The sequence below is a fragment of the Centrocercus urophasianus genome, unplaced genomic scaffold, assembly GCF_019232065.1.
Source record: "Centrocercus urophasianus isolate 14NV4802_14NV808 unplaced genomic scaffold, USGS_Curo_1.0 seq_17, whole genome shotgun sequence".
Classification (NCBI taxonomy): domain Eukaryota; kingdom Metazoa; phylum Chordata; class Aves; order Galliformes; family Phasianidae; genus Centrocercus; species Centrocercus urophasianus.
In genome coordinates this window covers 7,543,730-7,560,769 of record NW_024884722.1, presented here as the reverse complement: position 1 = coordinate 7,560,769, position 17,040 = coordinate 7,543,730, and the positions used below count along the sequence as shown (strand labels likewise).

The 17,040-nt window shown below is 40.3% G+C and overlaps 1 protein-coding gene across 11 annotated transcripts in view; it reads right to left on the bottom strand.

The window, feature by feature from the left end:
- The window catches only part of ABLIM1 (actin binding LIM protein 1), a 128,477-nt gene that overhangs the window by 6,542 nt on the left and 104,895 nt on the right, over window positions 1-17,040 (bottom strand). For 4 of the 11 annotated variants that reach the window (XM_042817908.1, XM_042817911.1, XM_042817910.1 and 1 more), the window contains exons 13-22: window positions 10,686-10,790; window positions 8,349-8,396; window positions 7,217-7,219; window positions 6,008-6,154; window positions 4,439-4,530; window positions 4,222-4,309; window positions 2,545-2,606; window positions 2,364-2,424; window positions 1,570-1,577; window positions 239-313 (exon numbers count right to left, since the gene is read on the bottom strand). In XM_042817908.1, coding sequence (XP_042673842.1) covers window positions 239-313; window positions 1,570-1,577; window positions 2,364-2,424; window positions 2,545-2,606; window positions 4,222-4,309; window positions 4,439-4,530; window positions 6,008-6,154; window positions 7,217-7,219; window positions 8,349-8,396; window positions 10,686-10,790 — 689 coding nt within the window. The remainder of the gene's footprint in view (window positions 1-238; window positions 314-1,569; window positions 1,578-2,363; window positions 2,425-2,544; window positions 2,607-4,221; window positions 4,310-4,438; window positions 4,531-6,007; window positions 6,155-7,216; window positions 7,220-8,348; window positions 8,397-10,685; window positions 10,791-17,040) is intronic. The other 7 variants (XM_042817912.1, XM_042817907.1, XM_042817909.1 and 4 more) reach the window with 7 other exon arrangements.

Sequence of the window (17,040 nt, the reverse complement as noted above, 5' to 3'; positions counted from 1 at the left end):
TTGTGTCTCTGAGAAAACCTGCTCCACCCAAAAGGAGCACAATGACTGCCTTCAGCCAGAGTATGAATACCCAGAATAGGCAAATTCCAGAACAAAGGGAAAGGTTTGGCACAAAGGGAGAAGGGATTGAGATGAGGTAAAGAAGAACAAGGGAACCAAGACATCTCCTGTATTTTATCTGCATTTCACAGTCAAATCTTCATTATCTTGAACGAAAGTGAATAACATCTGCACTTGCCTTTGGCTCCAACATGTTAGGCATAGATACTCCTCTGTCCATTCTCATTCCAGGGACATGACCATCCGGAAGGGACTGCATCAGATACAGGTATACATCAGACACATAGGTTACACACACAGAGGGTAAAGGCACTCAAGTAGTGGTGAAAACAAAGGTGAATTTGCACAGAGACTCCCTTCAAGCCTTATTGCTTACTCTGACCACACAGGACATTGCCATGGTTACAGGCAATCAATTCTCAGAAGCATGTTTTCCTGAGGCATCCTTCGACCCTCCTACCACTACATTTTCTGACATTACTGGGGCTGGATGGACCTGGGGACCCTGAGAGAATGGCAGGCCCTTCCCAACCCCAATCATCAAGTAAGGCTCTTATCTGGAACAAATACAGAGAAGCATACATTCAGATTCTGCTCAACAGTACACATAAGCAGCCTGTCTGCCCTTCATGTGACTTAGTGTATCAGCCAAGGTGTTGGATTGGTTTGCTTTTTTTTTCTTTTTTTTTTTTTTTGTGTGTGTGTGTGTGTGTGTGTGTGTGTGTACAGTGGAAAATATTGACTATGAACAAGAACAAGGATAGGGCTGTTGTCAAAAGGTATTGTTTTGACACAGGCTCAATTACATCTTGAATATAATACATGAAGAACTTCTCTCTTCTCCTATAATCTTATTTTCTTTCCATTCATCACAGTTTTGATATATCATTAACAAATACATCCACATCATTAAAACCTTTCTTAAATTGTCACTTCATAATGTGATTGTGTTGAGGGGCCAGCCAGGCTCAAACTATTCTGGAAAAAATCCCTTAGATAGGTTTTGGGATAAAAGGGTTAATTTTTGCAAGCATGTGTCTTAATAGCTCATCTGTGGTGGTAGCACTGTAGAAAGATATTGATTAGTCATCTTGTCTGAAGAATAAATTCCAGGGCAAAAAGGCTCCTGGTATGGAAGAAAATTGCCTCCAGAAAATTATTTCAAAGCATCTCTGGGGCTGGTACTAGACAGGCTGGAGATAAATCTACCCTCAGCTGTCCAGAAAGAACTATTGCAGGCAACTCGTATTTGAACAGACAGTGGATTTTATCTCAGACTGGTCTGAGCCTTCTCAACCCAGTTCTGGGGAGGTACAAGGAAGGAGGAATCTGAGACTGTGCCTGTTTTTTATCAATTAAGAGTCTACATTGGTGATTATGCTTAAACATGCAGGTAAATCAAAGTTAATGTCTTAAGAAACCCTTCCCTGTAGCAGAAATTCAGACTTAAAAAGAAAGTGGATGCTTTTAAATCCGTTGTCAGTTGATTGATGAAAACCCGTACTCTACCTGGAAATCTGAAAAACAAAAGAGAAATCTCTTTAGCTGCAGAGGGTTGAAGAGGAGATAGACACAGCCTGCCAGATAATCCTTGTGTTTTGTGATCTACTTCATCTACTCAAAATCCCACCTGATTCTATACAGTCAGCAAACCTCCCTACTTTAGGTCTTAGTTTGTGAAGAGCAAAGCACTCCCTACATTGCAGACCACTTCAAGTGTGCTTCTCACTCTGGAAAACTAAGTCACATTAGAAACATCAGAGGCAGAGAACCATAATAGTTGGCAAATAAATAGCCTACTAATATTCAACTTTTTAGAGCATGATTCACCTGACAACAGGTAGCTCTGTAGGATTCCTTCACAGTCTATAAAGAGACACAAGCAGAAGCTTATGATCTTTACCATAAAGTATCCAAGACAGAAGGGATCAGTCTCACTCAGAAGGCAAATCTGTCTCTCTCCCTCTCTCTCCCCCCACCAGTAAGCTCAAACATATTCAAAATATTAATTCAGAACATATTTCAGTTACCTACAGACTATCACCTGCTTCCAATGTGAACAATGCTAAAGCATGCTCTTGGCAAAAACAGGGATGATAGAAGATTTAGCAATATAAACCCAAACTTTTAAACATGTACTTGCAGAGTTTGAGTTAACTATCAAGTTTGCCCAGAGAAGTTAAAACCACTTAACAAATATAAAGAAAATCCACGATCTTAATATGAAGCAGCAGAAATGAGCACTCATCGCAATACATTCTCCATATACAATACATAAAGAAGTGGCATGTGAAAATCCTTACCTCTAACCCCACCACTCACGTCCCCATAACTGTTGTACTGACCAAAGTCTGTAGACACCGGCTGTAACAGGAAAAGAGGGACATGCATATAAATCCACAGTTCATGGCTTCACCAGTGGGTTGATATAAGAGAAGTAACAAATTGTTTACTTTTTGAGTCTCAAAACATCTATCTCCTTACCCTGTGAAGTCCATTTTTTCCATAGCCAGGAAGAGAAGAGGTTTTGGAGGCTGAAGCGTGGGCTGTTGAAAAAGAAAGGGAAAAATTTTTTACAGAATCACAGAATCACAGAATCCCAGAATCACCCGGGTTGGAAGGGACCTCAAGGATCATGTAGTTCCAACCCCCCTGCCTAGCAGGGCCACCAAACACACACATTCAGATCAGGTTGCCCAGGACCCTGTCCAACCTGGCCTTAAACACATCCAAGGACGGGGCATCCACAACCTCCCTGGGCAGCCCGTTCCAGGGCCTAACCACTCTCCTTGTATAGAACTTCCCCCTAACATCCAACCTAAATCTTCCCTCCTTCAACTTCGATCCATTTCCCCTAGTCCTGCTGTTGTCAGCCCTTTTGAAGAGTCTACTCCCCTCGTGGGTGTAGGTTCCCTTCAGGTATTGATAGGCTGCAATGAGGTCACCCCGCAGCCTTCTCTTCTCCAGGCTGAACAAGCCCAACTCCCTCAGCCTGTCCTCATAGGGGAGGTGCTCCAGCCCCCTGATCATCTTAGTCGCCCTCCTCTGGACCCTTTCCAAAATCTCAATGTCTTTCTTGTACTGAGGGCTCCACACCTGGACACAGTACTCCAGATGGGGCCTCACAAGAGCCGAGTAGAGAGGGACGATCACCTCCCTGTCCCTGCTGACCACCCCTCTCCTGATGGAGCCCAGGATCCCATTTGCCTTTCGAGAGTTTTTACTGAAACAATCCCATGGAAAAGCAAAACTAAGAACATTTGAGAAATCAACTTGCAGAAAAAAATACAGATGAAGAACTAAGGGGAAGCTTAACCAACTGAGATATGCTGATTTCAAGAAGCTAATGTCTCAGTTCCAAAATATCACAACTTTCCACACGCTCTGTAAGTTACATGCAACACAATCATGTCATAGTGCCAGGCTCAATCAAAGTGACCTCTACTAAGCTGAAAGTAATGAGAGCAAAATAACTTTCCAGCCTTCAGATAGATAAGAGTATTGCTATATATCTTACAATAATAACAAGAAGGGGATCAAAAGAATCCAAGAAGATTAGCACTGTTTGACTGGATAGGTTTCCTGTTAAGAGTCCCATTGTATTTCACTCTCCTAAAGTGGCACACCTGAGTTACATGTAACCATACCTTCTAAACCTTCAACAAACTTTTTTTCCACTCATCCTACCTTAATTATTATTACATTCATATGCTCAGCTTCTGCTGGTGCACAAGCCAATATACATGAATAGCATACGCTGCTCTGTGTTCCTAATTTTTTTGCTGTAAGGGAGAAAAGGCTCTTTAAGTCATGTAACACTGCTACTGACAAAGGTTTTGGCCCTGACTTGGCCAGGACAAGGATCAGAACAGATAGTAATGGCTGAATTCAAACAAATCTTAGAACGTGGCAGCCTGATCTGATGTTATAGTCATCTTATACATAACACAACACTTCCTAGAACATGACAGGGTTCAACTCCATGAAATGGGGGTAAAACAAGGCATTAGCCCATCCTTTTCACGGAAGAACAACAGAATACCACTTACACATACCAAGCAATCTCCCAGTGGTGCCTCTGATGGAAAAACACTGAGTATGTATCCATGTGGCATTCATTACTCACAGTTCATTATTAGCTTCATTGCTCAGATGAATTACCTGGAGAATCATAACGACTGGCAGAAAAGGCTGACCTCTCCTTTTCCATCTCTTCCTTCAGTATCAATTGTCCAAGACCAGAATTAAGCTACAGACAGCAATTAAAAATATATGAATCAAATAAAACTGGCAGCGGAATTATAAGTTGCTTACGTAAATAGAAGGGGCAATTTTTGGATGGTGTTTAGAAGCAGTATGAAGATAAGGTTATAATAACCTTCATGAGCTGCTCCTCCTGCAGTTGCCGACGTCTCTGTAGCTCCTCATCGTCTTCCTCTCTTCCACTTGACCTGCGTCTCATGTCTGCTCCTGCTCCCATAAAACCACAGTACAGACAGCTTTGTGTATCAGTTCTTTCTCAGTTTGATTTACTGAATAAACAAAGAAGTATTTTCTTGCAGATTCAAAAGACTTATTCAAAACTTGCCCTCCATAAAACTCATTCACACAGCCTGTCCTATGGCTATCAGGCTTCTTATGAAATCAACAAGAAGCTGAACTGCCCATAGGTTTCCAATCGAGCAACAGTGTTTTTGGTGTCAGGCTTTTGCAAGACTTCAGTAAAACAGAACTCCTATTTTGACAGTGGTGCTCAGCCTAGCTCTGCAGCAAAATATCACACTCAAAAAAAACAAAAAACAACAACAACAAAAAACCCAAGCTGAAAAATCTGAGGGTTGAAGATTTTTCAGTGCTTAATCCTATACAATGTCTTTATTTCTGAATAAAATATGACCACGAATACAAATCTACAGTTTCCAAGAAGTTTGGATTAGTTTCTCAGGTGTAACTAAATCACCTGAGAGCCAATGTGCAAAGCAGCTTTACTCAAAAAAAAAAAAACAAAAAAAAACCCAACAAAACCCAACCAAAATTGTCATCCACTGCCAGGAATATGAGTTAAGAGCCAACATTTCCAGGAAAGCCTCCACCTCTGACACATGGCATAACAACGCTGTGGTTACAACAAGCACTGTCAGGAGAGTTTCAGGTACACAGATGTTATCACTACATTGTCACACAATTGCCACTGCATACACAGCTCCTTTGACTGATCATTGAGCAATCCCATCCTGCCACCTTTCCCTGCACGACACAGAAATCCTGTTCCCTTCACATCCCTTCACAGAAACCTGAAGGCAAGGTCTTCAACATATCTGACATGACTTCATAAACCAACCAGGCTATATAACTTATTCTGTACTACATTTTACAAGTGGGGAGAGGGGGGCCAACAAAATCAACAGAAATAACATAATATTAAATGAAAGTTTTAAAATGAACATGAGCATGACTTAAAATAAGATATTTGCAGAGCAAAAGAAAAATACAGTCTGTAGAAACAATAACTGACAAAATGGGACTTTTTTAGTCCATTTTAGTCCATTATATGCAGTCCTTGGTTCTTGTCATGAAAACAGCCATGTGGTTGGAAGCAGTGACACTTTCTGTGAATATTTACTATTAGCTTAGGACTAAAAGATCACATAGACAGTGACTGAGAGAAGTCATGCATGTGTGATACAACATACTATTTTTAAATCACAATACGGGAGTTTACATAAATTTTCTATGGATTAGTATTTGTGTGATTACTTCCAACATCCTTTTTCAGAATCTCCTCTGCTCACTAGCAGTTATAAAGACAGAGAAGTGCAGAGTCTCACCAGAATAACTGCACTCTGGGGCAATCACTTGGAGCACAATACTCACAGCCTCTTCTGGCAGCTACTTTACTGATCAGAACCTTTTAATCCACACCACTTGTAGAGTTCTTTTTGCATACCTATGGCTGCAAGGGAGGGAGGACCTGGCCAGTGGTCCGTCTCAATCTTTGGTATCTCGTTGGGTGCTGGTGCATGAGCTGCTGGGAACTTGGAGGACTTGATGATATCCTCGGAGGACTTGCTCTGTGCTGCCAAAGCAGCTGCATCTAGATGGCAATCAGGGAACTTAGCCATGTAATAAGCTATATCGATATAAGAGGTTTCCATATTTTGACAAGATTTACTGATTTACAAGAAGGACATTTTCAAATCCAAACATTTTCATGTTTTGCCTTTCTAATTGCAATTGGAAACAAAGTAATGCTTTCCTCTTGCCTACAGATTAGAATCAAACCTTCCCATCCCACAAACCCACCCCCAAAATAACCCTAAATCAGCTTTGGGTTTTACTAGGGTTTCAGAGTGTTAAAATGATCAGACAAGAGTGAGAAAATTCAGTCTAGCAGTATTTGATGGTATCTCTTAAAGACCACCAATGAAACCAGATTTATGCACTGGTTTGTCTTCTCTCAAGAGTAAGAAAGCAAGCAGATCAGAGGGACAGCATTATTTTTAACTCTACTGACGCTGATTATTTCCTATGCTTCTGTGAAAAGCTGCAGAACAAACAAATAAAGGAACCGTATCTTTCCTGCTGCATGTACTTGATTATGAGCATGCAGTAGCAGTAAAAGGAGATGCCAATTTATTTATTAACTACTAAACTTCATTAACATCAACTTCGCATGGACAGCACTTCCAATGAAATGTACCTCATCAATAACATGTATCAGTAGTGGGACATTCATTTAAGATAGCAATCAAAGCCAAAGTCCCTTAAAAGGACATGTGAGGATGCGCATTATGGCTTTCACATCTTTACATTAAAAATAATAAAATCCTACAGGACTTAGTTAGCACTAAAAGCAGCCTTAACCATCTCCCCTCTGCAAACTGTTAGTCCAAAACACCTTTCTCTTATATGAAGCCATCATATAAGACAAAAGGATTCTGAATGTACTTCTTGCTTTTGTTTTACGCAGAAAGACATCTGTTAAAGCAATGAAGTACTTTGTTACTCGTCCAACACATTCAGGGTACTTCAGGAGAATCAACATTAGAAATCATGGGGAATTTTGAGAATTTTATGATTGAGAAACTACATGTAATTATAGGTATGGAGGAAGCTGGTGAGGGTTTACAAAAGCATGACTTCAAAGAGTACTTACGTACTTATTAGAATTGGTGATGTCAGTGGTTAAACATTCACGTGTTAATGGGAGATGAGAAGGTACATTAAAACCATAAAAATAAACAAAAGTAACGTTAAGACTTCTAAAACAAGCATAAGATTTGAGAACTTAAAAAAGAACAAGGAAAGAAACCTGATGTAAAACTACAGTGGTGTTCTTAGCAATATTCACTCCTGTCTACAGAATGGACACCCTGGGCCTTCTTAACCATCTCAGCAAACTGTTCACCCAAGCTCTGTAGTACTGCTAATTTGCTGTTTCACTGGATAGAGTCTGCAAAGGGCTGAAAGGTCTTTAAGTGGAAGTCACTTTTCTTTCACCACATTACATGCGATTTCCTAATTAAAGTTTTCTATTGACAGCTGAAGGAAATAGCAAACACTTAAAGGTTCCTTGCTCTGCACTGTTATAGACCAGCAAAGCAGTTGGCTTCTGCCATCACTGTTATTCCAGACTTGCTAAAACAACATCTGCTCTGAAAAGATTAGAGCTGAGTTGGATACTGTTGTACAAGTCAGAATCTAAACACTGGAACAGCAGATAAGCCACACTCACTACCTGATCTACTTCACAGGGCTTGAGAATCAAACCAGCCCTGTCAGTCACCTACATCATTTTCAATATAAAAATTTGTTAGAAGCCAGAGTACATTCGGAATTCCAGTCTGGCAGTAACATCCCCATCATTACTGTCGTTGACATCAGTAATTGTACTTTGTCTGCTTAAAATAAGCATAATCCACAAAGTTCCTGACAAAGAATGGACTGCTGTTAATCCATTTTTTCCATGATCAAAATCTGTATTCTGAAAACATAAACTGAAAGAAGTAAAATACAGGAAGGCATTACAACTCTAAAAAGGTAGCAAAATCCTAGTTAATGGCAATTTTGCTTTTAATAGCAATGTGGCCAAGACTTAAGCCATAAGATTCAAATAAAACAACATGCTTTAAAACATAACCACCCAGCAGGATGTGCAACAAGAACTCTTTAAAGCTTGGATTACTGATTTTTGATGCTTTCAAAGTAAACACTGAATGCTTTTCAGTAGTCTGTGTGTATTTTAGTTGACGCTCCAGTTTCGATACAAAAAAAGAAAGATAATTTACCATGTTGCTTGTAGATTGGTGGCTTTCTGTAAATGTTGACACCTTGGTCTGTGAAATGGAGAAACAGAAAAGTGTTAATAGGAGAACTACTTCAGTTATTGGTAAAGGTAACACCAACACTAAAACAGTAGACAGACCAAATTAAGGATGTAGCCCAAGAAAAAGCCAGTGTTACACAGAATCAGATTGTCTGAAGAAAAGAAAACATAAGAACGAGTGACAAGTAGAAGACACGTGGTATGAAGTCCGTTGGAGCTGATTCTGTAACATGTGGATGCATTCAAATAATGAATAATTCATTTTAAATATTATCAGTGTGACAGACATTGGGAAATGCAAACAAGCAAGACATTTCAGGGGTGAAAAAACAAGCTATTTGGGGAAAAGTACCCCAAGTAACTTTTGTGGAAAATTGTGCTCCAGTCACAACAGCTCAATTTTCTTTCCGGCTGAATGGTTGGATTGAGGAGAATGCAGTGAGCCTACCATTCAATTCAAAAGCCAGAAAACAAAACAGCTGCTCCATACATAGTTTTGAACAGCCAACGGCACCTTGACTTCACAGGGTCGGTGTTAAGGGACATACTGTTCCTCCTCAAACACAAAGACTTAGATATATTTTCATGTAAGGATGACCACACTGCATACTATCAATGTAAGTCAGGAAAAAGTCACTACTCAGAGCCCTAACGTAAGAAATCTAAAGCATATTCAAAAGATAAAATATTTTTACAATAATGAACTAAGATGGGAGCTACATTGTTCTAAACTGCCCACCCACCCCAAACCAGCTCTTTAAGTATTCCACGCAGCCACAAATGCAGAAGTTAATTCAAAATCAGTGCTACAGTGCAAAATTTAAGTCGGTCTTACTGCAAGACCACAGTGAGCTACTGGAAACTAAGACATTTCAGACAAAACCCCATTTTGCTACTATATCATACTGCCTGAAAAAAATAAACTTTTCAATCACATTAGCATGAAGGAAGAAGAAAACGTTTTAAAAGTACATTTTGTTTATCACAGATCTCATCGAAGTGATACAGGAGACAACTTTTGGCATTAAGGAAAACAATATGTGGGGAAAAAAAAAAAAAAAAAAGTAAAACTATTTTACAGAACCCTATTTCCTGGAGTAAATGACAGGGAAATTCCTTGCACACAAATGCACTGAAGTATTTTGTGCTAGTGATCTTCTCACGGCTACTTGAACAGCAAATAGGCACAAAGGCTAAAGGGGAACCAGGCAGCAAGACTTTAGTGCACACGTGTACCAGACAGCTTTATGGGGTACGTGCACACAGCTCCTGGGCTGCACTGCTCCAGCTGAAGATGACAGCTCTCCCACCACACTGTGCACTGTGTACCCAGCTGGGCTCTCCGCACAAGTGCACTTCAACTTACTCACGTCCGAGCAGCCAGGTTAGCTTAGGCACTTCACACAGCCTACCTTGGCCAAGCCAGGTCACCCTGCCTGAAAGCGAACATCCACAGTTTGTCTGCCAGGTCTGAGGGCAGGAGGAAGAGCAGCAGCCTCTGGCAGTTTAAAGGGATACCAGACTGATGGGGAGCTGATGAATAACTGGACATAAGGCTTTCAGCTAGCACTGATGCAATCAGATGATGTGTGTCAGCAATCCTACGGACAGGACACAAACCCTCATCCTATCAAATCACGAGAGAGGTACTCTCACTTCAGAAGAGAACCCCCTTTATAGAGAGGGTATCCTCATGCATGATAACTACTGCAGTCTGTGTGCTTCTGCAAGGACTCCAAGGCACTGCATGAAACAGGTGAAGAAACATCCTCGCTTGGTTAAAAAAAAAACAACACCAACACAACAAAAACTAAAACCAGACCAAAACAAAAAAAAACAATACAAAAAGGAGGGAATATTAAAGTAGAACTGTTTGGTTCAAGACTGAAACCAGTCCCATCAGTGTAATGATGTAATGTGTAATGGCTCACTGGTCAACTCCTCTGCACGCTACTGTGAATCACAACCAATTCCTCCAAAGTTAGCAGAGTTACGCTCGTGCAACTGGGAGAAAAATTAAGCCCTCCGTAGCTTGTATTCAGCTCATGGGCCATTAGCAGACCCTGCAAAACATGGCATTCTAACAGCAAAATACCTGAGTAACACAAGTCAAAATCACCGTGAGCCCCCATTTCTGAAGGCACCACTCCTCCCACAAAGCTCAGGAGCAGGCAGACCCAAACCCTGCGTGCGCACCCCATGGCAGACAGCGTGAAACGATGGAGACAAGACAGAAGGTACAAAGGCTACATTCTACACTGTGACAGGACACCGAGACACACACAGTGCCAGCTCCTACCTGGAACATGGAAATGTTTAGGGGCCTGAGCGTAAGTTGGAGTGAGAGGGCGGCTGTCTGGCCGATAGGGGACAGGGGAGTTCCGACCGCTGGACGGCTCATTGCCTCCAATGAAAGAATGGAGAAAACAAAATGAGAAGAGGGAGAGCAATTAAAGAAAAATCAAATTAAAAAAGCAAGCCCAATCAAACCCAAACAAAATTGGTGGAATCAAAACGTCGAGGGAGAAAAGGAAGTTTAAACAAAAAAATACAAACACAAACAATAACAAAGCCCTGGTGACTTTTTTTTCCCCCTCATTTTCCTGCAGAGACAAAGATCTGTGTTCAGGCTGGAGTTGAGGTTTTAGCAGCTCGCACTCATTCTGACGGCATGCAGGCAGGAGCTGTGTGCTGGCAGCTGGTGATTAGATGGGCAATGTGGGAAAGAAGAATGGAAGGTTACTCAGCAATGACTTATTACAGAGATTGACATTGGAGTTAAAAGTCACAGGCACAGAGCACAGTAGTTGATATGCGAACTCAAAACAAAACCAACTCCAAGCAGGGTGAAGCATATGCTGGCAGCTACTTGTTCCCTAACCAAAGCGCACAAAAGCTACAGATGGAAAATAGCTGTTAGGCCACTTGGCCTGTATCAAAAGGCATACCTGCTCCTTACACATTCTTTCATTGGGTTAAGCCCTCTGATGGGAAGTTTATGATATGAAAAATCATGTGTAAAGCAATGCAACCCATCTGGGGGTTGGACTCGATGATCTCTGGAGGTCCCTTCCAACCCCTACAATTCTGTGATTCTGTGATCTGGTGGCTGCACTCAGATCACAGGTGCCACCCCAAGTCTATCAGTGCCACTCTTGGCTCCAGTGACAAATACTTCACGACTGCTGACTTAGCAAATATGAATCTAATGTTTAAAAATGTAATTTCCATTTGTGTGATTGCTCTTCCTAAAATGATTTCTTTGCCTTCTAACAATCCACACCAATTCAATAGTCCAGAAAGCTCCCATGACTGTCAGGGTGAAAGGGTTCTGCATGGCAGAAACACGCAGCTTGACTTAACAGCTGGATTTCCAAGCACATGACTGTGTGCACCATAAAAGAATGCTGCTGCCTTTTATTTTGTGCCATTCTTTACTGTAGTGCAAACCCACAAAAGCAAAACTTTCCCACTTGAGTGCTTCAGTTTGTATGGGTGCAGCTGACCACAGAGGTCTAAGACGTGAGCAAAAAACCCCTTCATTTTTTCAGGTACACACCACTGACTGAAAAACCCAGCAAAGCAAAATAGCTGACAGCTCCATGAGGACTGTAAAACACAACAGAAAAACCCCTGCAGGTCTGCTTTCAGCCCTAGGTTTCCTATGTTTCATTAGCGGACCAAAAATCTCAGACTCCACAAACTTCTTTTGTCTATATTATAGGAGGGAAGGAAAACAGAAGTTTTCTTTAAACTGTTCCTCTTTTAGCTGAGTGGTCATCTGCCAATCTTAAAAGTTACCAGAAAGGGGGTGGAAAGAATGCTCTTAGCACACCTCGCTGAGAGAGATGTGCCAGCATACAAGACAATTCATCTGTACACGTGTGTTTTAAAAATGAATGTGTGTGCAGTTCAGGGGGCTTAGCTGCATAAAATTTGTTCAGAAGAATCCATCTGCAATGTTCTGTGTTTAGCAGTCTGATGTTTTACCTCTGAATGACTTGTTGCATATGACAACCTCCAGACAAGATTTTCTTTCAGCCACGTGAGTGGACAGCAGCTTTCCTATTTCAGGGGCAGTGGTGATGAGCTCCTTGATAGATTGTAGTAAGTGCTAGATTTACCTGCTCTGAAAAGTAGCATGACTGATTACTTAAGGTAATACTGCCACACCTCAGTCTCTTGTCCTTCACTTGGCAATTCCAATATTGAGTTCTACTTGCCCCAGTCTCTGAAATACTATAATGGTGAAAGGCTGAGCTTGACTAGTTCTCATTTTACTTGTCTTCTGTTTCTATTTAGAAATCACGAGCTACTTTTTGGCAAAATAATTGTTTTATAGGGAATAAGACACTAGCACTGAGATGGTCACAAGATAAAGTTAATTCCAAAATGCCATTTTGCCTTTTTGTTTCCATCAGCAGTATGTTCAATGAAAGAGATGAATCAGAAAAAAATTATTGAACTGTAGACTGTGACAACAGAGGAGTCACAAACCATTTTATCTGCTGGGAAGTGGTAGTCAAGATGATTTGTATATAAATACTTTAAGAGTGTGGGAATGTTCCATTTACAGTTCTTCTATTACTAACACTAGAAGTACCGGAAAGAAACCCTTCTTATACCCCTCTCTTTATCTAAACCAGACACAGCTAAGTATGATCACACCCATAAATGTATGCTGGCTAATCTCATATGTGGTACATGGAAAATCTCTTTAGAGAGAGCTGGGAATGTACAAAGCATGCAATACAAGGCACACAATTAGTGTGGTATCATCCTGCACATGTTGCTTTACAGACATCTCTGTTGCCTTGTATTTCCTGGGGTGCCTGTGCAGCCTGTCTCTTTCTAATGATTGCTACTATACTGACAAATGACTCTTCTTCATAGTTTCTAGGATTGTAGTCTCATTAACCACAACCGCTGCAGGAGGGAATGGTGCATCTGTTTGGATTCTCATTAGATCATCTCTGAGGAGTCCACTCTCATAACAAGGCGTAAGTGCTTCAGAATCAGCAATAAAATCACTCAATTTATGAAAGCAGCTCGTGCCTAGGAACCTGCTTCTGCATATAACCAAGAATATAATTATTTCAGTTTACTTGTTATTCACAAAAAATAATTACCAGTTAAACACAGCATTTTCTTCCATGTCTTCTCAGAAATGAAGAAAATATCAAAATCTGAAATGTTTTATTTCTAAAAGATTTTTTTTTTTTTTTTTTTTTTTTTTTCTAGAGCAAATCTGCAACAATGACATGGAACTACTGTAAGATTTAAGTGCAAACAAACAGCCATTTTTCAGAAAATAAATTATTTTCAACTTTGTTAAGAGGAATTGCATAGACGTCTATTTAGAACAGCTTTAAGGTTTCAGCTACAACGGGCCTTAGGAACAGAAAACTGCAGGAACTTCATAGCAGTCTTAGTTGGAAAATGTTATGATTTGGTATGAAAATGGCACTGTTTGAGACAACACTGATTACTAGAAATATAACACAGTTTCAGCACTTGCTGAACTCTAGATAGTGCTGGAGAAGCTAGGAAAAGCTGAAACTTCTAAGCCCTTGACCTTGGCAGTAATTTTAACCTGTGCAGGAGATCACAGAAGATGAATAAAAGGGTTTTGAAGTGAACAAAAATGACTGGTCATGTTTTCAGTGTAATGGCAGCGTTCTTTTGACTCTGAGGACACGGGGTGTCCTGTTAGGTTTGGTGCTGAGGAGAATAATTGCTTCCAAGTTCAAAGGAAACTGGTGTTCAACTGAAAATGATGCAGCACAGAACCGTGTCTACGATAATATGAAAAAAAAATAAATCAGTAGTACAATTTGTTAAGCAGGTTCCCCTAGCAATAAGATTTACAATTGCTTCCCTATACAGAGTACAACATAATGCAGATTCCTGCTGACTTCTCAAGTGTTTGCCACTGGGCCTGCTGTGCATTTCACAAGCTAAGCTCACAGAATCAGGTCAAAAAACCTGTGTGCAGCCAACACTCAGCCTTCTGTCCATTTGCAATTTAACTGCTCTGCTTCTAAACAAAGAAAAAAGCCCAAACTCAACGCACCTGAAGGCCAAAGACCTTTGCAGGTTTTCTCAAGCTGCCATTCATCAGCTTATCCAGATGCACAGCTTCTATTTCCCGAACAATTGGAAAGTTGAGGAACAGCCAACCTGTTCTCCAGGTGGATTTTTTTCCTGCATCCATAGACCACTGGAAATAGTTATCACACACACACACTATTTGAATTCAGAGACCTCTCTCAAGGCAGGAAACCTGTGAAAACCAAGGCCCAAATTCACTATGGAGGTCGGGAGATTCCTTATGGGAAGGTCTGTGAGCAGAGAAACACAGAAACAGCCCTCCAACTCAGAGCTCCTTCTACACAGAAATCTTTGCAATATTCTCGAATGCCTCTGAAAAATTCTAAGCATGTAAGATGAAATCCTGGGTCTCAATGAGAGTTTTGTCTCTGATTTCAGTAGGGTCGGGGTTTCTTTCATTCATGGACTTGTTTTGATTCTTTCATAGCAAAGACAGTACTTTATTGAGAGAAGTCCAAATTCAATGGAGAATCCAAATGAGTTTAAATGAAGTCTGGGCTGATAAATATTACACTCCCTTCCAGCCTGCTCAACATGTATATTAAATCAACAAACTCTCGCTAAGGCCTTCTTGGGCACTTTCAGCCCCTTCACTCCTCAAAGTTCTTCAAATATGGCATTGCCTGCAGGCAATGAGCATTACACTGCCTTAAATATTATGCTATGTGTAAATACACAATCTGGTCTAAATGTCTTCTAAATTTTCTGGCCTGTAGGTACAAAATAATATAGGTGTAATGTGACAAATACACCTTTATGATCATCATGCTGTTTGAAATCATGCTGCTTTACTACAGCAGTTTTGGCATCATTCATAGCCTTCAAATCCTAAATAAATAAATAAATAAATAAATAATCCCACAAAGCAAACAACAAAAAAAAATTCCTAGAGCTTCATTAAATATTTCTTACAAACTTACACCAATTTTATTTTCTGCTCAAAGTACAAAGTGGCTTTGAGAAAGGCCGACTGTGTGCAGAGAAGATCGTATGACATTTCTTCATTAAATCATTGTAAACCTATCACATCTGATTAACTCTTGATAGGGCACCAGTTCTCATCTCAGATGCGTTCACAAGGATCTATTATTCTGTCTATTAGACAGAAATGCCACACTCAATGGTAAAATGAGGCAGTTCTTTAAGCTTCAAAAATTGACATCTACAATATCCAAGGCAAACCCCTCTGAGTAAGAGGGCAGAGTTGCATCAGGTGCAGTCAGTACCAGACCAATCTTTATTTTCTGCTACACAGATGTAAAAAAGGGGTACTTGGACATGTGGTTTATAAGGGTTGCAAATAAAGAACCACGTGGGAAACCCAGATTAATCCCATCAGTGGATAGCCAAATAGCTGTTTGTGAACACAAAGCAGTGCATGTTCATGTGCAACTGGGCTTCCCTCAACACTAGATAAATTTTAAAAAAATAAAAAGATCTTCAACAAAATTTTCTAATCATGAGCACTTCATTGAACACTTGAGATGCTGGAAAAATTACGAAAGTCTTCAGGCCTTCTGACTTCTTATAACTTTTAGCATTTTTTAGCAACGGGAATACAAACACCTTTCAAGAGTTACTTATCTTCAGCTTATACAAGTGAGACAAATGGCAATTGTTATCTAACTTCAGTGGGCCTCATTGTATCTTTGATACATATGTGAACATCCTGTTACCACCAATCTCTACTCCACAAGTATGGAGATAGTGAACAAATCGCTACCAAATCCCCATCTGACAGTGCTAATAAATTAACAGCCGTAACTCTTTCACTGTGAGATTGCAGCCATTTGATGGTCCTTCTCCAAAGCTTCTGCAGCACTCCTTATATCACCCATTCTGGAGGGAGTGTGTACCTACCAGTTCCCTTTAAATCCCATGCAAGTACCTAACATACACATTAACCTATGAACCAAACCAAAATGCCCCAGGTTACTTTCATAAAGTGCTTCTTTTTCTCAACCAACAATAAGAGATTACTCTCCCAATTGAGACATGTGAATTACAAGACGTGACTACCTGCTGCTTGCCCCACAGGCAACACAACATCCTCATCTGTTGTGCATTGTCATAGTGATGTGAACCTCAGCTTTTGGGAGTTCTGCTTAGTTATCACACACGAACTCTGTACAGGTCTAAGACCTGAATGTAAAACTTTGAAACACAAAGAATTCTTACAGTGTTCGTGCCCATGGCATCACTCACCATGTCTATCTCCTAAGAGCCATACCCACTCCTTTGTCCACAGCACTTGTAATTCCAATTGGCCTTTTAAACCAACCAACAAGAGATACAAGCCTAATCTCCATGTATTTGAAATATGAAAATAATAGGCATGGATTTTCAATATGAATTTTCAATGATTTATCTGTTCAAGAATAGATCTTTTTCAGTTCTCAACAGAAAAAGAATGAAAATGCCATCTGAAAGAATGTGGACATTAATTTGGATCATCAGCAAAGAAATGTTGAAATTGCAAGGGTTATGGATTAACTGCATGCTGAAATGAGCTGTGTATCTATTTTTAAGGGTCCCAATTTTTG